Source organism: Hemitrygon akajei, chromosome 9, assembly GCF_048418815.1.
Source record: "Hemitrygon akajei chromosome 9, sHemAka1.3, whole genome shotgun sequence".
NCBI lineage: Eukaryota > Metazoa > Chordata > Chondrichthyes > Myliobatiformes > Dasyatidae > Hemitrygon > Hemitrygon akajei.
In genome coordinates this window covers 128,264,129-128,292,106 of record NC_133132.1, presented here as the reverse complement: position 1 = coordinate 128,292,106, position 27,978 = coordinate 128,264,129, and the positions used below count along the sequence as shown (strand labels likewise).

General features: G+C 40.7%; 1 protein-coding gene across 1 annotated transcript in view; it reads right to left on the bottom strand.

Annotated features, from left to right (window-relative positions):
* Positions 1-8,510: 8,510 nt before the first annotated feature.
* LOC140733518 (flap endonuclease GEN homolog 1) overlaps positions 8,511-27,978 on the bottom strand; it is a 31,915-nt gene continuing 12,447 nt past the window's right edge. Inside the window, exons 8-14 of the mRNA XM_073056950.1 lie at positions 26,796-26,946; positions 21,722-21,758; positions 21,551-21,631; positions 18,727-18,857; positions 14,092-14,153; positions 12,506-12,658; positions 8,511-11,205 (exon numbers count right to left, since the gene is read on the bottom strand). Of these exons, the coding sequence (XP_072913051.1) occupies positions 9,659-11,205; positions 12,506-12,658; positions 14,092-14,153; positions 18,727-18,857; positions 21,551-21,631; positions 21,722-21,758; positions 26,796-26,946 (2,162 nt within the window). The 3' untranslated portion in view covers positions 8,511-9,658. The remainder of the gene's footprint in view (positions 11,206-12,505; positions 12,659-14,091; positions 14,154-18,726; positions 18,858-21,550; positions 21,632-21,721; positions 21,759-26,795; positions 26,947-27,978) is intronic.

Here is a 27,978-nt window from a genome sequence, read left to right as displayed (position 1 = left end):
GAACGGGTGGCTGATAACACCGAAAAGGACTTCGAACTAACAACGGGGAACTCACGTTCCAGATTCAACGGTTTGAGTCCAAAAGACTGGCAAGTTTTCTTTTCTCACCAAAAATCTCTCTCTCTCCAACAAGTGAAACCCAGCGGTCCCCAAACGACTAAAAGCCTGCATGATCTCAAAAGATTTTTATATTTCCATCGGACAATATTTTTACCCCTAGACAAAACGATAGAGCTACTTCTTACTGATGATTATTACTATACCCGCGCTTTAGATTGAGTATTGACGACGTATATTATCTGAATGTTTGTATTAACCTTACTTTTGTGCCCTGTTATAAATAAAAACGTTTAAAAATAGTACCATCAGACTTCAACGGACCTCTCTATCTTTGCTGGTAAGTGACCCAGTTACGGGGTTCGTAACATACCATAATACAGAATTATTGCCCGACATCCTCCCAGAGTCTCAAATGACCACCATCCACCTCCCGGAGTGCAATAGTTGTGATACTAATCTCCTACTTTCTTAATCTTTTTGGTAGCTTCTCGGATGCCAAATTAGTTATATTTTCTGATTTGTCAGGTATTTAAGGGCAAGAATGTTGTACCATCAGGGCACAAGCCATTCTGTTCTATAATGCAGCCACTAGTTCCGCAAACATTGCTAATGCTTCTTGGGTTTGGTCAAGGGCATAAACAGTCTCATTCTCTATTTATTCCAAAGCCGATGCCGTATTATTCAGTTACCGGGACAATTTTGCAGTGCCATACATGGGAAAGGCTATCATGCAAAATCTCTCAGCTTTTGTTTCGGATCCATGGGCCACCAAACCAGAAAGTGGTGAGGTAGTGACACCAAGTGTTGCATGTGGAGCACTACGTAGGCAAGACAACAGCAGCCCTTCCCAGGACCATGGCTTTCTCCACTTCCCCTCATACTCGGGGGCATGCCCAGCAGCCCGGAGTAGGCCCGGTAGCCACATACCCATTAAGTGCTGTTCAGTAGACAGGGAGGAATGAGAATTGTCAGTTCTGCTGCCCAGTTAGAGGCCCTTGTCCTTCCAGTTGCAGTGATGTTACCTGATCAACACCGCTAGCCAGTGCCCTGGACAATTTCATGTGGGGAATGTGGTCCCCATACTTCCTGGGGCTGCACCAATTGTGCTTAAAAGGGTGGGGGGGGGGAGGAACATATCATCCATTAAAACACTCATAATGACAATCAGTGTCTGTCCTGTTAGTGTTCAGGGTTTTCAGTTCGGCTCTGCTCATCCCCGAGTTATTCCTGAACACATATGACAAACTTCATTTACTAGAACTAAAGAAAACTGCTCATAGCAAGATGCCTCCTTCACTGAGAAATGGAATATGGGGGCAAATCCAACATGCCAAAACATTCAATCATTGGACATATTCATAACTGAACGAAATGAAAGAATTATGAGGGGCACTGTTATATGCCAAGATGTCCATTAGTTCTGGCATCACCGGTACCAGCAGGGTGGTCTGTCCAGTGTTGAGGGGGATTCATGTTTATGTTGGTGCGGAACTCTTTTAACAATGAGACGTATGTATCTATGATGGTTTCTCTCTTACCTTGATAATTGTATTAGTGACCCACAGTACCTGGAATGGTCCTTAAAATAGAGGTTGCAAGCAATTCTTCCTCTTAAATATCTAATCATCTACATAATCTCTAGCTGTATGTTGTGACACTTAATTTCAGCCATCATTATGCTTCCTTCACCTGTTGATAATACTGGGTGATACTTTTTGTCAGGGATATATAACAGGCCAACATGCTTTCATCCAGATTATGCACCTGCCACTCCCGCAGCATCTGCATTCAGCACATTAATTCTCCGTAACTTCCACCATCTCTAATGGTGTCCCACCATCAAGCACATCTTTCCCAGGAATCACTCCCCTCTGAACTCCACTGATCCCCCTCCTGGTGCTTATCCTTGCAGGCAGAACAAGTGCCACACCTGCCCCTACGCCTCCTCCGTCATTCCTATTCAGAGCCTAAACAGTCCTTCCAGGTGAGGCGACACTTCACCCGTGGATCTGTTGAGGTCATCTGCTGTATCTGGTGCTTCTAATGTGGCTTCTTGTATATCATTGAGTCCTGACCTAGAATGGGAGACCATTTCGCTGAACATCTATACTCCATCCACCATAAAAAGCAGGATCTCCCAGTGGCCACTCATTTCTTATTTTTTTTGTAATTCATTTTTTTTATTGAAGTTCATCATCAAACAAACATTTCCATAAGATGTATTTCAGACATTGTACATATATATCATATAATCATATATATCACAAATCTCCACAAAGTATTTATCTGAGGTATATACTTATAGAAGAGTGGAAAGGAAAAACAAGCAAAAGGAAAGAACTATGTACAACAGATTCATTGGATTTGTGAGAATAAAATCAGGCCTATGAGGCATTATGTAGTTAAACCATTTTTCCCCAGTATGAATCAAATTGTTCCAGCTTATGGTTAACAGATGCTGTTATCTTCTCCATTTTGTAAATGTTCATTGTAATTTCCATCCATGTATTTAAAGCTGGGCTCTCCTGTGATAACCATTTCCTAGTAAGAGTCTTTTTACCAGCCACCAACAGTATATTCATTAAATATTTATCTCTTTTCAACCATTCTTGAGGTATATATCCAAAATATATGGTCTTACTCTCTAAGGGTATTTCACATTTAAAGGTGTCTTGCAGGGCATTGTGTATCCCCCTCAAATAGTTTTTGATAACAGGGCAGTCCCAAAAAATATGATAATGATTTGCAACATGAGTGAATCTGCAGATGCTGGAAATAAATAAAAACACAAAATGCTGGCAGAACTCAGCAGGCCAGACAGCATCTATGGGAGGAGGTAGTGATGACGTTTCGGGCAGAAACCCTTCATCAGGAGTGAAATAACATAGGATGGTCGAGGGGGGATAAGAAGTGGGGGGAGGGATGAAGTAGAGATTTGCATTTTGATTTCCACAATTTCTCCAGCAAACTGGGAGGTTACTATCATAATGGGATTTCTGAGAGGGTGTAATAAAATATCAAGTTTTTCCATCCAAACTCCCTCCATTTCTGTGAACTGGTACACTTCCATTGATATCTCCATATTGTTGTCCATTCTTCCTCAGCTATAATTATCCCTCCTTCCTTCTCCCATTTTGTTTTAATGTATGAAGTCGAATGTGTTTTAAGATTTGACAACCCCTTATACATGCTTGAAATGATTCTACTACCATTATCTGAATTATATGCTTTTCTAAAGAGCTCTATCAGGCATGTATTTGCCTTGGTTACATTTTTAAGCGTCTTATTAGCATATTGTCACATCTGTAAATACTGAAAAATCTTGTTTTTCTAATAAGTGTTTCTATTTAAGCATTTCAAAACTGAACCATGTTCCTTCTTTCATTATGTTGCAAAGAACTGTTATTCCTTTAGTTGTCCAGTCCTTAAATCTAGCAACCAATTTATTTGGTGTAAAATCCAAGTCATATGCACACCATTTAACAATTGCAATATCTCCCTCTAGATTATATTCTTTTATAATAGTTTTCCATATTTTTAGAGTCAATTTCACCCATGGGTTATCAATAGTATTTATGTACCTTTGCAGGTTGTTATTAGCCAAAATTGCTTGTATGGGGATGGGAAGTACCCACTTCTCAATGTTTTTCCATTGAGTGTCATATGATGGGTTACACCAACATATCACAGCTCTCAACTGGTGGCCACCCAATTCAATCCTACTTCCCATTTCCATTCCAACATATTAGTCCTATGGCCTCCTCTACTGCCACAAAGAGGCCACACTCAGGTTGGAGGAGCAATATCTTATATTTTGTCTATGTAGCCTTCAACTTGTTGGCATGAACATCCATTTCTCAAACTTATGGTAATTGCCCACCCCACCGTCACCACTCCTTATTCCCATTTCCCCCCTCGCTTTATCTCCTTACCTGCCCATCACTTCCCTCTGATGCTCCTCCCCCTCTCTTATCAGATTCTCCCTTCTAAAGTCCTTTACCCCTTTCACCAGCTTCCCAGCTTACTTCATCCCTTCCCCAGTTTCACCCATCTCCTACCACCTTGTACTTCTAAAGAGCAAACATGAGGAAATCTGCAGATGCTGGAAATTCAAACAACACACACAAAATGCTGGTGGAACACAGCAGGCCAGGCAGCATCTATAGGGAGAAGCACTGCCGATGTTTCGGGCCGAGACCCTTCGTCAGGACTAACTGAAAGGAAAGATAGTAAGAGATTTGAAAGTAGTGGGGGGAAGGATGCGAAATGATAGGAGAAGACCGGAGGGGGTGGGATGAAGCTAAGAGCTGGAAAGGTGATTGGCGAAAGTGATACAGAGCTGGAGAAGGGAAAGGATCATGGGATGGGAGGCCTCAGGAGAAAAAGGAGGGGGGGGGGAAGCACCAGAGGGAGATGGAGAACAGGCAAACGACTAAATACGTCAGGGATGGGGTAAGAAGGGGAGGAGGGGCATTAACAGAAGTTAGAGAAGTCAATGTTCATGCCATCAGGTTGGAGGCTACCCAGCTGGTATACAAGGTGTTGTTCCTCCAACCTGAGTTTGGATTCATTTTGACAATAGAGGAGGCCATGGATAGACATATCAGAATGGGAATGGGACGTGGAATCAAAATGTGTGGCCACTGGGAGATCCTGTTTTTTCTGGCGGACTGAGCGTAGGTGTTCAGCGAAACAGTCTCCCAGTCTGCATCGGGTCTCACCAATATATAAAAGACCACATCGAGAGCACCGGATGCAGTATACCACACCAGCCAACTCACAGGTGAAGTGTCGCCTCACCTGGAAGGACTGCCTGGGGCCCTGAATGGTGATGAGGGAGGAAGTGTAAGGGCAGGTGTAGCACTTGTTCCGTTTTCAAGGATGAGTGCCAGGAGGGAGATCGGTGGGAAGGGATGGGGGGGACGAGTGGACAAGGGAGTCGCGTAGGGAGCGATCCCTGTGAAAAGCAGAAAGGTGGGGGGGAAAGGGAAAAATGTGTTTGGTAGTGGGATCCCATTGGAGGTGGCGGAAGTTACGGAGAATTATACGTTTGACCTGGAGGCTGGTGGGGTGGTAGGTAAGGACAAGGGGAACCCTATCCCGAGTGGGGTGGCGGGTGGATGGGGTGAGGGCAGATGTGCGGGAAATGGGAGAGATGCGTTTGAGAGCAGAGTTGATGGTGGAAGAAGGGAAGCCACTTTGTTTAAAAAAGGAAGACATCACCTTTGTCCTGGAATGAAAAGCCTCATCCTGAGAGCAGATGCGGCGGAGACGGAGGAATTGTGAGAAGGGGATAGCCTTTTTGCAAGAGACAGGGTGGGAAGAGGAATAGTCCAGGTAGCTGTGAGAGTCTGTAGGCTTATAGTAGATATCAGTAGATAGGCCGTCTCCAGAGATGGAGACAGAAAGATCAAGAAAGGGGAGGGAGATGTCGGAAATTGACCAGGTACATTTGAGGGCAGGGTAAAAGTTGGAGGCAAAGTTAATGAAGTCGACGAGCTCAGCATGCGTGCAAGAGGCAGTGCCAATGCAGTCGTTGATGTAGCGAAGGAAAAGAGGGGGATGGATACTGGTATAGCCTTGGAACATGGACTGTTCCACAAAGCCAAAAAAAAAAGCAGGCATAACTAGGACCCATACAGGTGCCCATGGCTACACCCTTGGTTTGGAGGAAGTGGGAGGAGCCAATGAGAAATTATTGAGAGTAAGAACTAATTCCGCTAGACGGAGGAGAGTGGTGGTAGAGGGGAATTGGTTAGGTCTGGAATCCAAAAAAAAAAGCGAAGAGCTTCGAGACCATCTCGGTGGGGGATGGAGGTATATAGGGACTGGACGTCCATGGTCCCTCCTTTCTTTCTCCTGAGGCCTCCTGTCCCAAGATCCTTTCCCTTCTCCAGCTCTATCACTTTTGCCAATCACCTTTCCAGGTCTTAGCTTCATCCCACCCCCTCCGGTCTTCTCCTAACATCTCGCATTTCCCTCTCCCCCCACTACTTTCAAATCTCTATCTTTCCTTTCGGTTAGTCCTGACGAAGGGTCTCGGCCCAAAATGTGGACAGCGCTTCTTCCTATAGATGCTGCCTGGCCTGCTGTGTTCCACCAGCATTTTGTGTGTGTTGTACCTTGTACTTCTTCCCCTTGCCCACCTTCTTCCTCGCATCCTTTTTTCTGGTCGTGATGAAGGGTCTCGGCCCTAACGTTGTCTCTTTGCTCTTTGACAAAATGCTGCCTGACCCGATTTCTTCCAGCATTTTGTGTGTGTTGCTCCAAATTATACATGTCCGTTTGCTTAACCCCTAGTAGTGCATCAAATGGCATGTGCAATGACTGCCCCATTAGTACTTTGTTGGGGACAAGCCAGTAGTCTTATTGCCTGTGGCCCTAATGGTCATGAGGACCAAAGGCAACATTTGTTTCTATCTCAATCCAGTTTCCTCACACATTTTACTAAACTTGTTTTTAATCGTTCCATTCATTCTTTCTTACTTCTCAATCAGCCAATTGAGGATGGTAGCTAAAATGGAAATGTTGGTCAATCTGTAAAGCCTTACATACTACGTTTATTACCTTCCCAGTTAATGGGTGCCATTGTCACTAGACAGTTTCCAGGAGATCTTGAACCTTAAGATAATTTCCTTCCATAAACATTTAGGTAGCTACTGTAACTGTATCATTCTTTCTGCAAGGATATGCTTCAATCCATCATAAAAAATATGGCCAATACATATCGATATCCTTCACATGAAGGTAATCCTACAAAAATCCATCGGTAAATGCACAAATGGTCCACCAGAGGATGGCGTACAAGATCCTTCCACCTTCACTAATTTCCCTGGACTTTGTAAAATAGATATCATACATTGTTTAACACCTTGATTTACAGCTTGTGATAAACCAGGGGTATACCATGTTTGATTTACATGATCTATCAATTCCCTTCTCAGCCTTTGGGGAAAGAGGGTATTGTGCCCTGAAGGGGAGTGGAGTATTCAGGTCACTTTACGTGGCTCAGTACACGTCAGTTTCTGATGCATAAAATACAGTAGTCGTTTCCAGCTGTCATAAGCCATACAGTGAAGATAACAGTGCCACTTACTGAATTGTAGGACTAAATGGAACCTGGAGAAATCTCTGGAGGCTTTCAAGGCATTCTCATAAAAATGTTCCAAACTTACACAAAATAGGTTGATTACTATGGAGATAGTATGGTATAGCCCACACTGCCTCTCTGGTATACACACATTAAGCCCCTCAGAGGTGCAGGTAATAGCAGCTCACATTTTACACAATAAATCTCTTTGATGCAAGTTACCTGGAAAGTAGATTCAAATTCTGGTCTCCTCTGCTAACTTCCACTGGGTCTGATTTTGGGACATTAATAGGCTGTCTCCATTCCATTTACACAAATAACATCCTCTTTCATCTTAGAATAGGTGGCTCCTGTATCCACCAGAAACTGTTTGCATTGTCTACTGACTTTCAGGACTATGGTGGGTTCACAAGAGCACTGAGTAATAAGCTTAGTTACCTGAATAGGTAACCATGCCTGACCAACCTGGGGATCTTAGGACCTGTCAAGATTATTATTATTTATCCCCATGGACTATTAATGGTAAAGTTGGCACTGGGGAAATTCTGAGATCCATCTGTGCAAGGTAGATTTACCTGCCTATAGAGGGCTCTCTCACCCAGTGTCCCACTTCCTTACAAGCATTTCTTCTTCCATGGCCCCTGCCCAGAGCTCTACTACTCATTTCTCTTCCCCAGCCAGGTCTGTGTCCCTGGTTCAGCTGGAAGTGTCTGTGCACAAGGAAATGACTTTCTCCCTTGCAGTCCTTTTCTCTGTCCACTAGATCTTTTAATGCTGAAATCAATTCTACTTGGGGTTTGTTCTTCATCGTAAACAGGTCATATTACAAATCAGGCCAAAGACCACTTAAAATAATATTAATTGTAGGTCCTGTAGCCTGCTCTTTCAGCAATCCTGAATATTGTTCCATTTTCTGTACTAGCTTCTGTATGTATCCTGCTACACTCACTTCTACCCTGTGTCTCCATAATCTTAGACCAATTTGCTTTTTTGGGGAAGGCAACATGTAATGCATTATACAGATTTTTAAAATAAAAATCTTCATTTGGTTTGGTGGGAGGCCCTAGCCTGGCACTGTTTTAGTGTTCTTGAAAACCTTGAAATTTAACCTTAAAATTTAAATACGGGGCCTAACTATGCCCTCATTAAAATTTCCAAATCCATAAAACTAGGCTTGCAAGACAAAACAATGGTTTTAAGATTCTGAATAGCTTTTTCCAAACCTGTCTCAGGGTTCTTCTACTAAGCACTGAATGACAGGCTTTTACTGGGTGAACTGGTTAGACCTCAACTTGGTGGAATCTCCAAGTTCTGTCAAGCATCTTTTCGCTACATTACATAACAAACAAAGAACGCAGAGTAGATCGATCATTTTGCATTTATTTTACTTGCAGCAAGAGAAGACAATCATTGCACAAGCACCAGTGATAGCCCCCAGAGACAGCTTAGTCACTCTTTTACCCACAAGTGCAACTATCCACACCTCAGTTCAAGAAAAGGGTGCATTCTATCCTACTGCTTAATCATGGTACTTGGCATTTTTCCAGTGACACAGCTGCTGGTCGGCAGTTTGTCAAGGACTCAAGTGCAACATTATGCTGATGGAACAAACGCTACTAGCAAAGCACTCTGGCATGATGCAGATTCCATGTTGTTACAGCTAAAAATGCCACTTTGTTACTACAAGTACATTTCCACAACTTCTACTCTGCTTCATTCTTTATTAATGGATAAATGGATAAAATAGTTAATCATCCCTCGGGTGAGTAGTGAGCTATTTATTGCAGAAATTCTATTCCCCATCTCTATTTATTTAAAAATTTTTATTTTAGAGATACAGCGCGGAGCACGCCCTTCCAGCTCACTGAATGCTGCCGCCCAGCAGCCCACTGAGTTAACTCTAGTCTAATCACAGAACAATTTTACAATGACCAATTAACCTACTAACCAGTACGTCTTTGAACTGTGGGGAAAATGCAATAAACACTAGGGTGTTCTGAATTCGCAACAATTAATATTCTATTTTTTAAAATTCATTTATGAAATTTGTCTACATGCATTTTCCCACTATTATTTGTAGATCAAACTTATCAATGAGTGATCCTTTATTATTGTTAACCTTAATCCAAGTGGGTTTCATACTCCTTTTGAAAGAAAGAATTAAATGAATGGAAGGAGGGATGGGGGGGGGGGTGGGGGTTTGAAATGTTTCTAATGCATGTGAAATATTTAAACTAGATTCTTGAAATTAGAACTTAGCTCTGTAAGTGAAAATGCAAATCAGTCTGTGCATTAGTAACTGCAAATGGAGTGGAAAATAATATGGAAAACTAAGCATAATTTTATGATTTTTTAAAATCTGTATGCTAGAAAACTTTTTAATTGACTAACAGATTGTGGTGCTGCTGAAAGTTAGATGAAACAATAGACAGTCATAGACTAGACATCTTACACAATCAAACATGGTGTTATCTGACTGTTCTGAAATTTCTGCATATGAATAACAAATCAACTACTCTGGAGAGAGAGATTCAGCCTTTCAGAAAGTGGAAGGGGACTGTCACTTATTACTATAATGGAATCCTCATCAACATTGAAATGCTTGTAATTTTCCAGACCTCTCAATGGTGATTCCAGCAGAATGGCACTGTCACCTCTATGTATTTTAGTTTCTAAAGTATTTTTCTGGGATTTATCAACTTTAGTCTCATCTTTGCTGTCCTTGGGCATTAATTGTAATTGGGCATTTTTCCCTACAATATTAACAGCCTGATTGTTTATGCTACAAATTCTACCAGAGATAGGCCTGGATTTGTTATGTTGAGGTTGATCCAGTTTTGAAGAGCAGAATGGAGTCACTGTGTTCTTCTCAGCTCTTAATTTGATGCCTCGTCTTTGCTTTCTATTTATTGAATCCTCTGTATCACTATCTTCACTAGACAAATACATGTTGCAACACACACTTGTCGCAACTGTTGGTCTACTCCCATTCGCTAGTTTCATTTTGAGCTGTTTGCTTACTTTGTTCTTTTCCACTGTAGAGGAGGAGCTCTCTAGCTTTGAAATTTGGTTTGAAAACACAGTTGGATCACGAGTTCCAACAAACCTTTTCATTGAGTCTTTTACATTCTTCTTTTCAGGCACAGTCAATGACCTGGTATGATGACCAGCAGTTTTGTCAGACGAGTAACTTTCAGTTCCTGCCTCCTGAGTTTCTGAAAACTCAGTCCTGGTCAGTTTCTTTTTATTAAAATTATTTGCAAGTTCTTCCTCAACAAGAGACTCAGTATGTTCTTCAACAGATGGCAAATCACCTTTAATGGAAGTAGAGCACAGCAAGAAGTTATTTTCGCTAGAATTAAAATTTGGTTGAGGCAACCGTATAAACTGGCGTGAATTCTTCAATAGAATTCGTTCTTTTAAAGGCAGCTGATCAAAATCCTGCAACATAAATGTATCCTCATAAAATAGCTCCATGTTTTGTCGAACACACTCCTGAGAAGGGTCTGCAATGTTTTCCTTCGATGCCTCATCTTCTGTTAATTTGATGGAAGAACTAATGGGAACACAACAATTTGCACTAATAACTAATGAAACTTGTTCAGAAGTATCACTTTGTCTTATAGGAGTACACTCTGAATGTGGTGTACTAAATGATTGATTCCAGTCAATGTCACTCAAGTGCAGCTCCGCAACCATTGAAGATACTGATGGGGAAGTAGTAGAGGGACTCATCTTATTTTCTGATGCTCTGAGAAATAAAGACACATTGTCAGATTTTTCACCTTCTGCACTCTGATGATTTGCAGGTTGGGAAATTACTTTTTCAGATTCCTTCCAGGATTCTTTGGGCAACACAGAATATTCAGCAGAAACTTCAACGCAAGAACTCATGTGTGTGTAGTTGGAGGGATTTGTTTCTTGACCCAAACTTTTTGGACCAGGTTCCATTTTTGCAGCCAAACCTTTATGAAGAGGTTGTAAATTCATCCTTGACATTAATTGCGAGATTTCATCAGGCACTGGTACTGTTCTGTCTCTTTTCTTATTTTTACCTAAATTAAAACACAAAAAGAGGCAGATTGAAAACGTCGATGCAAATCCTGGTCAGGCTAAAGCAATGCTTTGAATACCATTTTGTTAAACTGCAGTTTACTCATTGTGGTTTAAGGTTGGCTTTTGCCCACAAGCACTAGACATTCTTTGATAAGTGTGATTTAAAAAGATACATTAAAACACAGATGTTCCAATTCTATTCCATGCCTCATTCAGAAAATAAAAATAGAGTCTCTAGACATACATGGCTGTGACTGTGAGTGCAAAGCAATGGTGGGGAAAAATGTTTAAAAAATGTTAAAAGAAAAAATAACAACATTATTTCTCCTAGACAGTTTATAAATTGTTTAAGCGAAGTTTTCAAATTAACAGTGATTCCTTTGGAATTCTCAAATATAGATCAAAAGTTTATTTGTCCATCAGTTATATTGGGGCTTCTACAAAGGTAAATGGTAAATTCTGATTCTGAAGATAAGATGTTCCTTATTCAAAGCTCTTTTAAACCAGGTGCCGGGGGGGGGGGGGGGGAGGGAAGGGGTATGGAGAATGGGGGAACTCTGTTACCACACAAAGGACTCAACCATCTTCTGTTTTTTTCTAACCAATACAAGTATTATACTAAATACAAAAGCATCTGTTGAAAAAGCACAAATACAATAATTTATTAATGTCTTCCAGATCTGGTGAAGCGGTCTAGAATAAGAAGAGCAGCCTCATTTGTGCTCCTTTCATTCCAAATAGATTTTCCCTTTCTGTCCACACTTTCAGACCTGAAATCTGAAATTCACTTGAACGTTAGAGACACAAGAAATAAACCCAACCATTTTCACTATGTTTCTCCTCCGTTACAAAGCAGAAAATCATAGGTGGATAACTTCATCCTCAATTTATTAATGCCACTGTATCCCAAAAGTCAAAGAGTCACCTAATGTAATCCCACTGTGTAGCACTTATTCCACGGTCCTGCTGATTATTGCACTTCAAGTTCACATACAGATTTATTTTTTTTTAAAATGTGATTTTTTCTGCATCTATCACCCTTTCACACGGTGAGTTCACTACCCTTTGACTCACATGGCTCCTCCCTGCAACAATCACTTAGCAATGGCATTATTTGTTGACCATGCCATTTTAAATCAGCACAGCTTCAAACAAAATGATGCATTGGCATATGTGGAAAAAAGTAAATTATCACTTGGCATGTATGTCAGTGGCTAGCACAAGCTGCTTCTGTTAAATATGGCGCAGTGTTCCCAATGCAACTAATGACAAAACCATTCCTAACAGTGGATGACTTACTTTTTTGATGCTTCTTCTCCTTTCCTTCAGCTTTCTCCCTATGAAATTGAGCAGTAATGTCTGGATACGCTGCTCCAAACAAAAGTTGCTCCTCGATGGTTGTCACAGTATTCTGAGAATCTTCAGACTGTTCATTTGAGAAAACATAATGTTCTAGGAAATGGAAAGAGTCATAAAAGTTCCTCCATGAGGCTGCTCAGCTCAGTCTCAACACCAAGTGCTTGAAAAGAATTTGTTCAGAAAGGTCAATTCACCATGAGAATTAATTTGATGTCTTATTATGGGATAGGTGATCAGCATCACCATTTACATCATACAGGTTGAGTACACCGTATCTGAAATTCCAAAATCCAAAATCCTCCAAAATCTGAATTTTGTTTTTGAGTGCTGACATGATGTCATGAATGGAAAATTCCCCAAGTTGCTGGAAAGGTTCCCAGATGACGTGCAAATCTCTGCGCATCAGACAGTTCAAATGCAATCAACATAAGTTAATGAAAAATAGAAAAGCACTGCATAAAGAGAAAAACAAAAATCTCAATTGTGCATTGAAAGAATAGATTCCTCAGCAGAGTAACGGTATGCAGATCATGAAACAAGCAAAGATCTATCACGACGAACTGAAAATTGAAGGCAATTGTGAATATTCAGCAGGCTGGTTGCAGAAATTTAAGAAAGGTATGGCATTAATATTTTAAAGATTTGTGGTGATAAATCCTCTGCTGATCACAAAGCAGCGGAGGAGAGAAACTCATTGCTGAGTTTGTTAAGATCGTTGCTGCTGAAAATCTAACATGCTGAACAGCTGCATCAGTACAGGTGTGTGATGAACAAGTGCAAGACACAAATTCAGAGTTGAGAATGATGGAGATGTCAAAAAGCCACAATGTCCACCTGGGCAGCCAAAGTTGTGATAGATATTAGAACTATTATATAGAACTACCTTCAGGATATATGCATTAACTGTATATGTAATGTAAAAGAATTTCGTGTTTAGACTTGGGTTCCATCCCCAAGGTATTTCATTATATAGATACAAATATTCCAAAATCTAAAAAACTCCGAAATCCAAAACACTTCAGTCACAAGCATTTCATATAAGGGGTGTTCAACCTGTAATATGTTGAAATGGCTGATCCAAGTTATCTGGCCTTAACCAAGGCTTGTCCCACCACTGCCTGTAAGGAGTTTGTATGCTCTCTCTGTGACCACGGCAGTTTCTTCTGGGTGCTCCAGTCTCCTCCCACAGTCCAAAGACATACTAGTTGATAGGTGAATTGGTCATTGAAAATTATCCCATTATCAGGCTAGGATTGATTAAATAGAGGGATCTAAGAGCAGGAAGGGCCTACTCTGTGCTGTATGTCAATAAATAAATAAATACACTTATCAGCAGGAATTTGCAAACACAATCAATTCAAAGAGCAGTACTGATTATTAAATATTTACAGCCATCATTAGATCTTTTTGGATTCTCTTACATGGGCTGTATTTTTACTGACCAATTTTGTACAGGAAGCTAAGTCTATGATTACTAGCAATGCCTCTTTCCAATTCAAATTTGTGAAAAAATTGAAATAACCTACCTGGTTTTTCCCATTGAATTTCAAAGCATGGAATCCCATTCCGGATTCTTATTTTGACAATGCTTTGAAAAAAAAAAGAAAAATATTAGAGACACCAAAATACACACAATTCTTACTGTACATAATGCATTAGAATTTTAGAAAGATCTGTGGTTTGTTCTCTTTCTCTCTCTCACACTCACTCACAATGTAAGAATGAAGTTCAGATATTTATAGTGGATGATTATTTCCACAACACAGGTAAATTATGTAAATGTTTGTGTGCCCTTCCAATTCTTATATTCAAATATTGAAAAGTCATCTTCAAATTTATAATTATACATAATTTCAGCATTTTAATCAGAATTTATTAAAAGAAATGTACAAATAACAATAAATAATTTGGTTCAAAGTCAGGCTGGAAATATGAAGTAAAACCAGAAAAAGCTAGAAATACCTAGCAAGTCAGGCAGCACTTGAGAGTGAGAAACAGAGTTAAGATTTCAGGTTTGTTGACCTTTCCTCAGAGTTGAGAAAAGTGAGAAATATAACAAAAAGTTAAAGCTGCAGAGAAAGGGATCAGGCTAGAGAGAGTAAATGAAAAAGGTCTGTATTAGCTTAAAGACTAGGCGAGACAGCACAATAGAAATGGTGAAGGAGCAATCTGGAAGGAGGTAGTAAAAGTTGGATATATACAAAAAAACTGACAGGATACTCTGGCAGGAGTTGCAAATGAAATGAAATCTGAAAGTATCAGAAGTAAGGGAGAAAATAAAACATGGTCGCTAGAAAAACTGGAATTATTGATTTCATTGTTGGTTTTGGAAACCTGCAATATGCCTTCAAGTTTAATTTAATTGTCATTTAACCATTCATAAGAGCTGCCAAACAAGAGTGTTCCTCTAGGGCAAAGGTGTAGAGCACAGTGTCTAGCCATACACAGCACAAGGCATATATAATTCACTAGTAAAAGTCACACCAAAAAATATATAATATAGCGCAGGTCCTGAGTCCATGAATGTTGTTGGCAAGAGCAAACACTGGAGGGCAGCACCGCTTCTCTTTTGGATGGCTGCGAATAGGTGACACTGCAGCACGAGGCCTAGTCTGTGCTACAACCGAAGCCACACAGCTCCTCAACCAAGAAACAGTGAACTGAACTTGCAGCATCCCATATTACCAATATCCAACAGGGTATTGTGATCACAAGAAAGATGACTAAGACAACCACTCGCTGTTAGGCCGCACACTGACACCTCTCTAGCAGGCAGCAACGTAATCCACACCAAGTCCAGCTCCACTGCCAACCGACAGATAGGGGTAGACATGCAGTACCTGAAGTTCTTAATGACCAGCAGTGCCCGAGCACGTCACCATCTTATTGGAATGTTTGTCATAAGGTGAAATACTATTTGATAGGAGAGAAAAGAACTAACTTCGGATAGGGCGGAATCACTCAAGGTTAAAGGGGGGAAACATTTGCCTGAATGTGAAGGAAATAGGTGATGTCCTTAATGAGTAATTTACATATTTACAAAGGAGATGGATGTGGAGGACAGGGAGATCAGTGCTGAGAGGATTACTATGCAGATCGTTTCAAGTAAAGGAGAAACCTAGTGTTGTGTCTCTTAAAAAGCATTAGGGTGGAAAGGTCCCCAGGGCCTGATGGGATATATCCTTGGCTGTATTCATATGAACAGTTGAATAACAAACTTGAAATTGAACTTAGTGAACTTAGCAAGTCGTGTCTTACTAACTTGAGATTTTTGATGAAGGTGATTAATGAAAGTAGAACTGTGGACATAGCCTACCTGGATTTTAGTAAGAGGTTTGGCCAAGTTTCTCATGGGAGGTTCATCCAGAAGATTCAGATGCATGGGATCAGTTGTGAATTGGCTGTTTGGATTCAGAGCTGGCTTCTCCATAGAAGAAATAGGGCAGTGAGCGAAGGGACTTATTCTGGCTGGAAGTCTGCGATTAGTGGTGTTCTGTAGGGATCCATACTGGGACCTTTGCTGTTTGTGAGGTATATAAATAACCTGGATGAAAATGTAAATAGATGGGGTAATAGGTTTGCAGGTGATATGAAGATTGGTGGTGTTGTGAACAGTGTAGATGACTGGCAAAGAATACAGCATGATATAGATCAGTTGCAGATATGGGTGGTGAAAATGCAGATGAAGTTTAACTCGGACAAGTGTGAAGTGTTGCGCCCTGGTAAGTCAAACATATTGCACAGTACATTTAGGGGTAGGGTGGATAAGAAGACATTTGGCATGCTCGACTTTATTAGTCAAAGCATCAAGCTCAAAAGTCAGGAAATGATGTTGCAGCTTTACAAAACTCTAGTTCGGCTGCATCTGGAGTATTGCATACAGTTCTGTTCGTCCCATTATGTCCTTCTGGTAAGATGGCGGCACATTTGATTTCAGCAGCTGCTACAGGGCCAACCAAAGCTGCTATTGTATTTAAAAAACATATTTATTACAATTGCAGATCCTGCTGGACATGACGAACAATCTTCTGCAGGTCTACCCCATCAGTGAGCTGTTTGTTGGCAGAGAAACTGTAGGAGCTGGACTGTGTTTGGATTGTGCTGCTGCCTGCATCAGAGAGGCACTTGAGGAGTTATAGAGTGAAAGCAGTGTACAGGGTAACAGTGAGTGATCATCTTAGTCTCTTTTCTTGTGATTGCAAGACCCCGTTCGATGTTGTTAATGTGGAATGCTTAAGTCCAATTCTCTGGTTTATTGGTGGGTGGGGTGGTGAAGCTGCAAGGCCTCGATTGTAGCAAGGAGTAGGCCTCAAGCCGTGGTGTTGCCAGTTTACAGCCGCCCAGGCAAGAGGTGTCCAAATCAGTGCACTTCACCTGAGGCAGTGTGAACTGGTGCTGCCTCAAGTGGCCACTCAGCAGAAGAACAAGCCATGCTGGGTTCAGTTGTAGACTGGTCTTAGACGAATTTTTTGTGTGACAGTATTACACGTATACTTTATATGTGCTATATGTGCCTTGTGCTGTGTATGACTGTTGGTACTGTGTTTTTTTTTACCTTAGCCATGGAGTCACACTGCTTATTTGGCTGTATTCATGTATGGTTGACTTGAACTACAAGAAAGATGTCGAGATTTGGAAGAAGGTTCAGAAGAAGTTTACCAGGATGCTGCCTGGACAAACTTGGATTGTTTTCTCTGGAGCAGCAGAGGCTGAGAGAGGTTTATAAGATTATGAACTGGTCTGGCCATTCTCTGACCTCTCTTACTAACAAGGTGCTTTTGCCCTCACAACTGGATGTTTTGTTTTTGCACCCTTCTTTGTAAACTCAAGGCACTGTTGTCCACAAAACCCGCAGATTAGTTGTTTCTGATACTCAAACCAGCCCATCTGGTACCGACAATTATTCCACAGTCAGTCACTTAGATCACATTTCTTCCCCGTACTTTTGATTGGTCTGAACAGCAACTAAACCACTTGAACACGTCCACATGCTTTTATGCATTGAGTTGCTGCCACATGATTGACTGATTACCGTAGATTCCGGACTACAGAGCGCACCTGATTAAAAGCCGCTGGCTCTAATTTTAGAAATAAAATCAATTTTTTAATTGTAAAGGCCGCACCGGATTTTCGGCCGCACCGGATTTTCGGCCGCAGGTGTCCCACGTTGTAATATGAGATATTTACACAGAAAGATATTACACGTGAGGATTTTTTAACTTTTAATTAAATCCATATGGTAACAAAAACAAATACATATTGCAAATGTTTTTTTTCGAACCGTGCCCGTAACGCGGCTACTTTTAAATATACGTTGCGTATACTTCTTTACTGAACAACATTCCAATATCTCCTAACGACTGGTAAAAAATATATATACTGCAGCCTACCAGGAAAAGTTATTGATCGCCTTTAACTTAAAAGCAGCGTTCGCTCAGATCCAAAGCCGCTCGCGTAATGCGCTCCCTCCCTCCGTCCCGTTTCATCGCAAACGGCATTTTTCCCACAAGACACCGCGAAACCGGGTGTGACGTCATAGCATCCCGTGATGTAGTACAGAAAACAAATATAGTTAAAACTCTTCTAACTTTAACTAGAAAATGAATTACTAAGCGAAAATATTATAAACTAAGTAACTGCCATAAGGCAGCACAATGCTTCGAGTGTTTTCCATGTTGATGAGGGTGAGTACAAATGACTGATTTACAATAATTTAATTGTGAAAGTGCGCTTGATTTATCGTACAATTTCATTGGACCTCTGTGAACTACTCATCAATTTTATTGGTCTACTGTTATGAGGCAAAATGTTTACGAGGCGGCATGAAAAAAATCATGTATTAGCCGCTCCGTTTTAAAGGCCGCAGTGTTCAAAGCTGTTCAAAATGTGGGAAAAAAGTAGCGGCTTAAAATCCGGAATCTACGGTATATATTTGCATTAATGAGCAGGTCTACAGGAGTACCCAATAAAGTGCAACTGAGTAGATGTATCACTCACTAATAGTCTCCTTGCTATCAAAAAAAGCCAGTCTTTTGCTTTGTTTGCCCCTTCTCTACGATTGTATTTCTACTTTACCCAGTTAGATATGAACTGAAATGTTAACTCTGTATCTCATGCAGCTCCATTCATTATTTTTTTGTTTTTAATCAATATGTTGTTACCTTACAGGCTGTAAGTGGCCTGTGTCCTTTTTACCTAGTCTTCTCTCCATCATGTCGTAATGTGAAAGTAATGGCAGCACTTTTTCACATGTGTAATGTCTAGGCCATTCCATTTTATCCAGAACAAAATTCTAAAACGGAAAGGAAAGATTCTATTAATCCGGCATGACTAATTATGTTTAATTATCCACCTAAACTAATGATATTAAAAATAAATTTTAAATTCTAAATATTACTTTGTCACTTTACCATCCCAGCCATGAAAATTTAACCGCTTGGTGACCTCAGTGGATTAGTTAAGTAGAAAACCTTGCCTCAGTTACAGTTCCTTAAAGATTGAAAGTTCCTGCGCTGACAAAATCAGTTTGAGTTTCAAAGCAGATATCAAGCAATGCTTCACTGGATCCAGAACCACCGGCCCGAAAGTTATTTACAAGATCATAATTAGCAGAATTAGGCCATTTGGCTCATCGAGTCTGCTCCGCCATTTCATCATGACTGATCCATTTTTCCTTTCAGCCCCAGTCTCCTGCCTTCTCCCAGTATCCCTTCATATATTCACCAATCAAGAATCTATCAACCTCTGCTTTAAATATTTGTAAAGACTTTGCCACAAGCAGCTGCGGAGACAACAAATTCCATAAATTCACCCAATGGCTAAATAAAATTCTCCTCATCTAAGTTTTAAAAGGACACCCTTCTATTCTGTGAGGGTCCCACCATAGTAAACATCCTCTCCTCATCAACGCTATCAAAACCTTTTACCATTTGATACATTTCAATTAGGCTACTGTTCATTTTTCTCAATTCCAGTGAATACAGGCCCAGAGCCATTAAACGCTCTTCATATGACAAGCTGTTCAATACTGGAATCATTTTCGTGAACCTCCTTTGAACCCTCTCCAGTGTCAGCACATCCTTTCTAAGACAAGGAGCCTGAAACCGTTCACAATACTCCAAGTGAGGCCTCACCAGTGCTTTATAAAGCCTCAACATTACATCCTTGCTTTTATATTTAAGCTCTTTTGAAATGAATGCTAACATTGCACTCTCTTTACTCACCACAGACTCAACCTTCAAATTAACCTTTAGGGAATCCTCCACAAGGAATGTCATCCCTTTGCGCCTCAGTTTTTTTGAAATTCCTCTCCAATTAGAAAATAGTCTACCCTTTTATTTCTTCCACCAAAGTGCATAACCATACACTTCCCAACACTGTATTCCATCTGCCACTTTGTCCATTCTCCTAATCTGTCCAAGTCCTTCTGTAGCCTCTCTACTTCCTTAAAACTACCTGTCCTTTCACCTATCTTCGTATTGTCCACAACTTTGCAACAAGGCTATTATTTTTGTCATCCAAGTCATTGACATAAAATGTAAAAAGCGTTCCCAAACCAGACCCCTGTGGAACACCACTAGTTATCAGCAGCCAACAGAAAAGGCTCCCTTTATTCCCACTCTTTGCCTCCTGCCGATCAGCCACTGCTTTATCCATTCTAGAATCTTCCCTGTAACACCATGTTAAAAGGCCAAAGGCCTTCTGAAAATCCAACTACACAACATCAACCATCTCCTTTGTCTATCCTGCTTGTTATTTTCTCAAAGAATTCCAAAATAGTTAATCAGGCAAGATTTTCCCTTGAGCATATTCCCATGCAGATTACGGCCTATCTTATCATGTGCCTCCAAGTACTCTGTGACCTCATCCTTAATAATCGACCCCAACATTTCCTGACCACTGGAGGTCAGACTAACTGGCCTATAGTTTCCTTTCTTCTCCCTCTCCTTTTTGAAGAGTGGAGTGACATTTGCAATTTTCCAGTCTTCTGGAACCATTCCAGAATCTAGCGACTCTTGAAAGATCATTACTAATGCCTCCCCAGACTCCTCAGCCACCTCTTCAGAACCCTGTGGAGTACACCATCTGGTCCAGGTGACTCATGTACCTTCAGATCTATAAGTTTCCAAGAACTTGCTCCCTAGTAATGGTAACTTCAAACACTTCTGACCCCTAACCTTACTGCTAGTATCTTCCACAGTGAAGACTGATGCAAAATACTTATTCAGTTCATTCAACATTTCCTTGTCTCCCATTATTGCCTCTCCAGCATCATTTTCTAGTGGTCCAATATCACTCTCGCCCCTCTTTTACACTTTACGTATCTGCAGAAACTTTTTACATCCTCTTTAATATTATTGGCTAGCTTACTTCTACTTCTTAATTACCTTTTTTTTTTAGTTGCCTTCTGTTGATTTTTTAAAAAAGCTTCCCAATCTGGTAACTTCCATGACTATCGTAACGTTGTCCTTCTGGTATGCATTCCCTACCTACTTCTGTAATTTGTAACTCACATTTTACTATTGTTTGGGGGGGGGATGGGTTCTGTATATAACTCCCATCGGGGCATTTTTACCCTTGTAGTTCCTTAACTCCACCCACAATAATTCAACACCTTCTGAACCTTTGTCACCCTTTTCTAATGTAACCGCATGTTACAACACTTGTGTACAAAAGAGCATCTCTGAATGTACAACACATTGAATTTTGAAGTGGATGGATTACAGCAGCAGAAGACCACGAACGTACACTCAGTGGCCACTTAATTATGTACCTGGAGGAACCTAATAAAATGGCCACTGAGTATAGTGCTTATACTCTACTAAAATCAGGAAATATATCAAAAACTAAAAATTCAGACTTATGGTTATCACATTGATTAGTTCATTTAACATCTGACCTTGAAGATTTTCAAACTGTATTTTCTAATTAGTTGAATTATAGTGAGATTTTTGGTGGCCTGCTTTACGAAATTATACTAGATACCTGAAGTAGTAACAGCTTTGGACGCCTCCACTGAGCTTTTTGAATTGGCTGTTCTTTGCTGATAAGAAATTCTTTGATCACCTGAAACCCAGAAAAAAGTACTTTGTACTGTTAGCTATACTGTGTAGCTACCTCACAAGCAATTAATGTTTGAAAATAGTTTTGCTTTACCTCTTCGAATGGAAAATACTCACAAGCTGTGGCTTTTCTGAAAGAGAAAGAGGATTGATCTATTACGAAGAACAATCTCTTGCTTATATTTTGATATTCTGAGGGAACACTTTAGAATCAAAGATTCACTTCTGCTGTTATGTAAGAAAATGTGACAGTGTGGTCTTAGTAAGTGAATCATCAAGTAGGATAGTTCCAGTTAGGTAAACATACAGAAAAATAGAACTAGACTACTTGGCCTTTGAACCTGCTTCACCATTCAATGCAAACTAGGAGCAGCAGTTTATGAGAATTAATGGCGCCTTGCATTTTTGGAAACAACTCTATTTCCATCTTAAGTATCTCTATTTATCTCTTTCAGGGTTCTTTTGGAAATCGAGTTACATGCTGGCTACAGTTCTTTGCGAGAATGGGACCTGCTCTCGAGGTTTCGTGACTGGCCATTATTTGGCACGCCAAGAATTTTGCTCTCCTTTGGAGAACCAAGATTTCGTGGCTCTAGAGATGGGCGGATCGGTGTGTTCTGGGAGATCTAAGGCTGTGTGCTCAGAGACCCAAGATCTTTGGGCGCAGAGCTCAGAAAAAGTGACAATGGACTTTTAATATCGTAAACCAGCAAGTTGTTTGTTATGTCTCCCCTCTCGCTGTGAAATGGAGACATCTCTTTCTCTCTTATTAGGGGGAGAGGGAGAGCCTGTGGTATGTCGAATATCAGGTGAACAAGTAGTCTTTGGAGTACTGGAAGTCTGTGTCTTTGCTGTTGCTTTGCTCACATTTGAGTGCTCGGTGACAGTGGGGGAGAGGGGTTTCATTGCTTGCTGCCGCTTACCGGCGGGAAGGAGGAGAGCTGTGGTGGGTGGGGGGGGGGGAACATTGGGGTTCTAACATTTAACTGTCATTCTTTAGGGGCACTCTTCTGTTTTCATGGATGGTTGCGAAGAAAAAGCATTTAAGGATGTATATTTTATACATTTATCTGACATTAAATGTATCTTCTAGACATGGCTGATCATAGAACAGTACAGCATAGGAACAGGCCCTCCAGCATACCATGATGCCAGGGTAAAGAACCCCATCTGTCTGCACACACGTCTTAAATGTTGCTATTGTATCTGCATCTACCATTTCCTCTGATAGCATTTTCCAAGTACCAATCACTGTAAAAACCTTGCCCTGCAAGTTGCCTCTAAACTGTCCCCTTTTCACTGCAAGCCTATGCTCTTAGTATTTGACCATGTCTCCCATAATTTTAGATAATTCAACCCTCAGCCTTAGCACTCCAGAGAAAACAATCCAAATTGGTCTAACCTCTCTTTAGAGCGAATATGATCCCAACCAACTAACATTTTGGTGAATCTTATCTGTGCTTTTTCCAAAACCTTCACATCCTTCCCTCAGTATGACAACCAGAACTGTACATAATACTCCAAATGTGGCCTGACCAGCATTTATACAGCTGCAATGATTTCCCAACCTTTATACTGTATGCTCTGGCCAGTAAAGGCCAGCATGCCATGACCCACCTTCTATCTTAATATCATATTGCTACCTTCACCATACATTGATAACTTCTGTGTTTAGAAATTTGACTATTCCCTTACTACAGCCCTCTATAGTAGGCAACTCACAGAATCACCAGAATGTGATTGAAGCAATTTCTCTTCTCTAGCAGAGATGGTGACTTGTTATTCCAGATAAGCCCTCCTCCCAACCCTACAGCCATCTTGAATCAGAATTTAGCAAGTTTCAATAGCATATGCACTCATTCTTCCAGATTCTAATAAATACAAACTAGCTGACCTAATCTCTTAAGGAATCTACCTGACTTTCCTGGTGAATATATTGCATTCTCTATGGCAAATAAATTTTTTCCTTGGGTAAGGATACCAAAACTGCACAACAGCCCCAATGTTGGATGTCATCAAGGACCTGTAAATTGAGGTCAAATACTCTTGCTCCTTACCATAATAAGGAGCGAGTATGATTTGTAGGTTTATCTTAAATGAAGGATGCAAAAGTCTCTTTGTACATCAACAATTGCTTAAATGAAATGGTATCTTGCTATTTATCTTACTGAGATGGCCATCTTCAATGGGATCCTGCAATAAAACACACCATTACATTTTCCAATTCTCCCACTTTCCGTGGGGATCACTCCGTGATTCTCTTGTCCATTCAGGCTTCCCCATTAATCTCCCACCCAGCACACATCCCAGCAAATCAGATAAACGCTACTTCTGCTCATTCATCTCCCCCTTTACCTCCATTCAGGGCCCTGAACAGTCCACCCAAGTGAAGCAGCACTTCACCTACAAATCTATTGTATCTGGTGCTCCTGAATCAGCCTCCTCCACATTGGTGATTCCCCTTGTAAATTGGAGGACCTCTTTGTCGAGCATCTCTGCTCCATCCGCCAAAAGCAAAATTTCCTGGAGGACAACCATTTTAGTTTCTATCCCCATTCTGTTCTGACACACCAGTCCACAGCCTCTTCTTCTGTCATGATGAGGCCCACTCTCACAGTGGAAGAACAAAACCTCATATTCCAGCCAGGTAGCCTCCAACCTGATGGCAAGAACATAAATGTCTCTTTCTGGTAATTTTTTTTCCTTTTGTCCTCCACCTATTTCCCACCTTTGCCCCCTTCTCCTCACCTGCTTATCACCTCCCTCTGGTGCTCCTGTTTCCTGTTCTTCCAGGGTTCACTCTCCTCCCCTATCTTTCTTCTCCAGCCCTTTATCTTCCCCATCCACCTGGATTCACCTACCACTTTCCTGCTAGTTCTCCTTCCCCTCCCCCATCTTTTTATTCTGGCGTCTTCTCCCTTCCTTTCAAGTACTGAAGAAGGGTCTCAGTCTGAGACAGCAACTGTTTCAACTTTCATAAATGCTGCTTGGCCTGCTGAGTTCCTCCAGCATTTTGTGTGTCGCTCTAGTTTTATATTTATCCACATTAAACATCATCTATATTGGGTTACATAAGAACATAAGAAATAGGAGCAGGAGTAGGCCATCTGGCCTGTCGAGCCTGCTCCCCCATTTAATAAGCTCATGGCTGATCTGGCCATGGACTCATCTCCACCTACCTGCCTTTTTCCCATAACCCTCAATTCCCCTTCTATGCAAAAGTCTATCCAACCTTGTCTTAAATATAGTTACTGACAAATATTTACTTAATTGTTTTGCTGACACATTCAATCTATCTGCAGTCCCTTGAAGAATTTTGCTTTTCCCCTCACAATCATGACTCCATGCAGTATAGCGTCCCAGGCAAATTTGAAATTTTACTGTTCCTTCATCTAAATCACTCATACATGTTATCACATGTCCAAGCATGATACTCACTACTTGCCAGCTACCTCTGAAATGACCCTATTTCCTCCATTTCCTGCAGTCAATACATTGCCCAGCAGTAGGCATTTTAAAAGTTGCAGTGCACTGCATCATTGTTTTCCTCCTTTCAGTTCATTGAAGGAAAAGTTGATGGCCAGAACAATTCCCTACCTCAATACACGCTGTGGCTTCTTCAAGACCTGCTTGAACAGTCTTATTATTCACCTAAGAGAAGGCAATCACATCTTACTATGGTCATGAAGTGTCCATCTGGGCATGCAAGATGAGACCACTATTAAATGTGGCAACAACCTGTATTGTGCCTTCAAAACATCTGGAGGAGCAACACTGTATATTCCATCTGGGTAGCCTCCAACTTGATGGCATAAACATTGATTTCTTCAACTTTTGGTAATTGCCCCCCCCCCCCCCCCCCAACTTCACCAATCCCCATTCCTGTTTCCCTCTCTCATGTTATCTCCTTCCCTGCCCATCACCTCCCTCTGGTGCTCCTCCCCTTTCCTTTCTTCCATGGCCTACTGTACTCTCCTATTGGATTCCCCTTTCTCCAGCACTTTATGTCTTTCACCAACTCTTTACTACACTACACCCCCTTCCCCTCTCCTGGTTTCACCCATCACCTACCACCTGGTTATTTCTTCCTTCCTTCCCTCATCTTACTCTGACTTTCCAGTCCTGATGAAGGATCTTAGCCCGAATCATTAACTGTTTACTCTTTTCCATAGATGCTGCCTGGCTTGCTGAGTTCCTCCAGCAGTTTTTTTTTGTGTGTTGCAGTATATTCTAGTCCCTCTACTGGTTCTTAACAGATTTCCTTTGATTGCAGATGACATGAATTAACTAATGCCTGTGGTAATGTAAATTGCCTCTAACTAGGTACAAGGTCTGATCATAATCATTGGATTTTTGGCCAATTCACAGCCAAAGCAATCAGGCTGCAGGTTTGGGATGTGCAGTTGGAGTAACAGGTTCTATTATGCAATTAGAATGCTCACAGTCGCTAATTGCTTTCTAGGATATATTTCTGCTGACAAGTCAAAAAATGGACATTGTATACTGGAACAAAGTTTCTAGTGGAAGGATGGTACTATAAGGGATGTTTCGAGATAATGAACTATTTGAATGTGTACATGTAAACAGATAAACAAATAACTGCTGCAGAAAAATTTTGCAAATAGTTACAAATATGCAGTGTGAACTGGGAAACCTAGCGGTTAGGCATGTGTTCATCCGAGGGTTCAAAGGTCCACTTCTGTGGTCTGACATTTTCTGCTGTCCAGTGTCAGAGAGGTTTGAAAGATACCAGACTGGTATTTCAACCTGATACGTAATTACATAATTGATATTTCTTAATTTTACACCTGCAAAAGTTGTTTATTCAGAAGCAGATGGGCCATGACATTTACCTGAAAGTGCCAGAATTAATTAGGAAATGAAATATCCTACCAGAAAGGACATGTGTTTCAAAGATTTTTGAAAAATATTTTGAATTTAATTGATTCACACTATCAGAACAGGAGACTCATGGATCAGTAGATGGCCAAATACCCCAACAGTTTGGTCTGCAGGGTGGATATTCTACTGATCTACACAATTCAACAGAACACAGTGTTAACCAGGAAATTTTATATTTGAAAGCAATTTGCATTCATATTTGAATAATCCCATATGCAAAATTCCCATCTAAGACCGTACATCTTCATAGTGGGAAAGGGACTTACTTTTTGATAATGTTTTCCAGAGAGCTGTTTTTCCTTGTCTCCTCTGCCTGATGACAATCACAAGGACATTTGTAGACATTGCTATGCAGTAAACAAGACTGGTCACTCACAGACAACTGGTAACCTTTGGTTGCACACTTCCCAGCCAATCCTAAATGAAACACAGTAGTAGAGTGTAATTCATCCACCTGCACTGCAGTTGATTGAAAAATCTGCAAGGTATGGATTGTGCTGTGCATTTATTTAAGATGCTTTTAGTTTAACAATTGGAATCACTAATTCCTGCCCATTTTTGCTTCTCAATTCTCCTTTAAGGCTCTCTTTAATACACATTACTTCAAGCAGCCTTTATGGTGACCTCAGTGTTTCTGCAGTTCAATGTCTGCTTCCCTTTGGCTTTGATAGCTATTCAAGTTGCTGTTACCTTAAAGTACAATACTAAAAATATCTGAAAAATGTAATAGATTAATGAAGTTTATTTATTATTATATACCTAGAAAGAGCCAGCAATTTCTATACAAAGCAACATGATACTGACAGTGTAGATATCCAAATATAATCGGTAATGAGCACATCTAGAATGATTTACCTATATAATAGCTCAGAAGTCCAATGACACCATTGTAATGCCCAATCATCTCTACTCATCAAAAACTCAGATGATAGATCATCGCAATGTTGAATTCTATTCAAAACCCGCAGACAATGACCCAGCAGGACTTGGGCAATGTTCAGCCTTGTAATGATAAGCAGCAAGTAAAACCCTTGCTCCACATGAATGATAGGCAGCGACATCTTCAAAATGAGAAGGTTTAACCACTTCCCCATGACATAGAATGGCATCAGCACGGTCAACTTTTCTTTAATGAAGGTGCTGAGTGTATAATTAAATGAACCAATTATGGGAAAATAGTAGCTACAAGTGCAGAACAGAGAAAGGTTATTGTCCACCAAGTGAAAACCCCCCCATCACTCACACTTGGCACCATCTATAATGGTCAGGAGGGTGCTCAAATGTTTTCCCACTTCACTTAATGGCAACAGCAGCAACAACTCCAAGACGTGCAGCATCCAGGACATGGTACCCTCTTTGATCTGAACTCCACCCACCATATTAAAGCATTGACTCTTCAACCTTTCACTGTGATTGCAATATTTTACCCAGGAGGTACATATTGTCAAA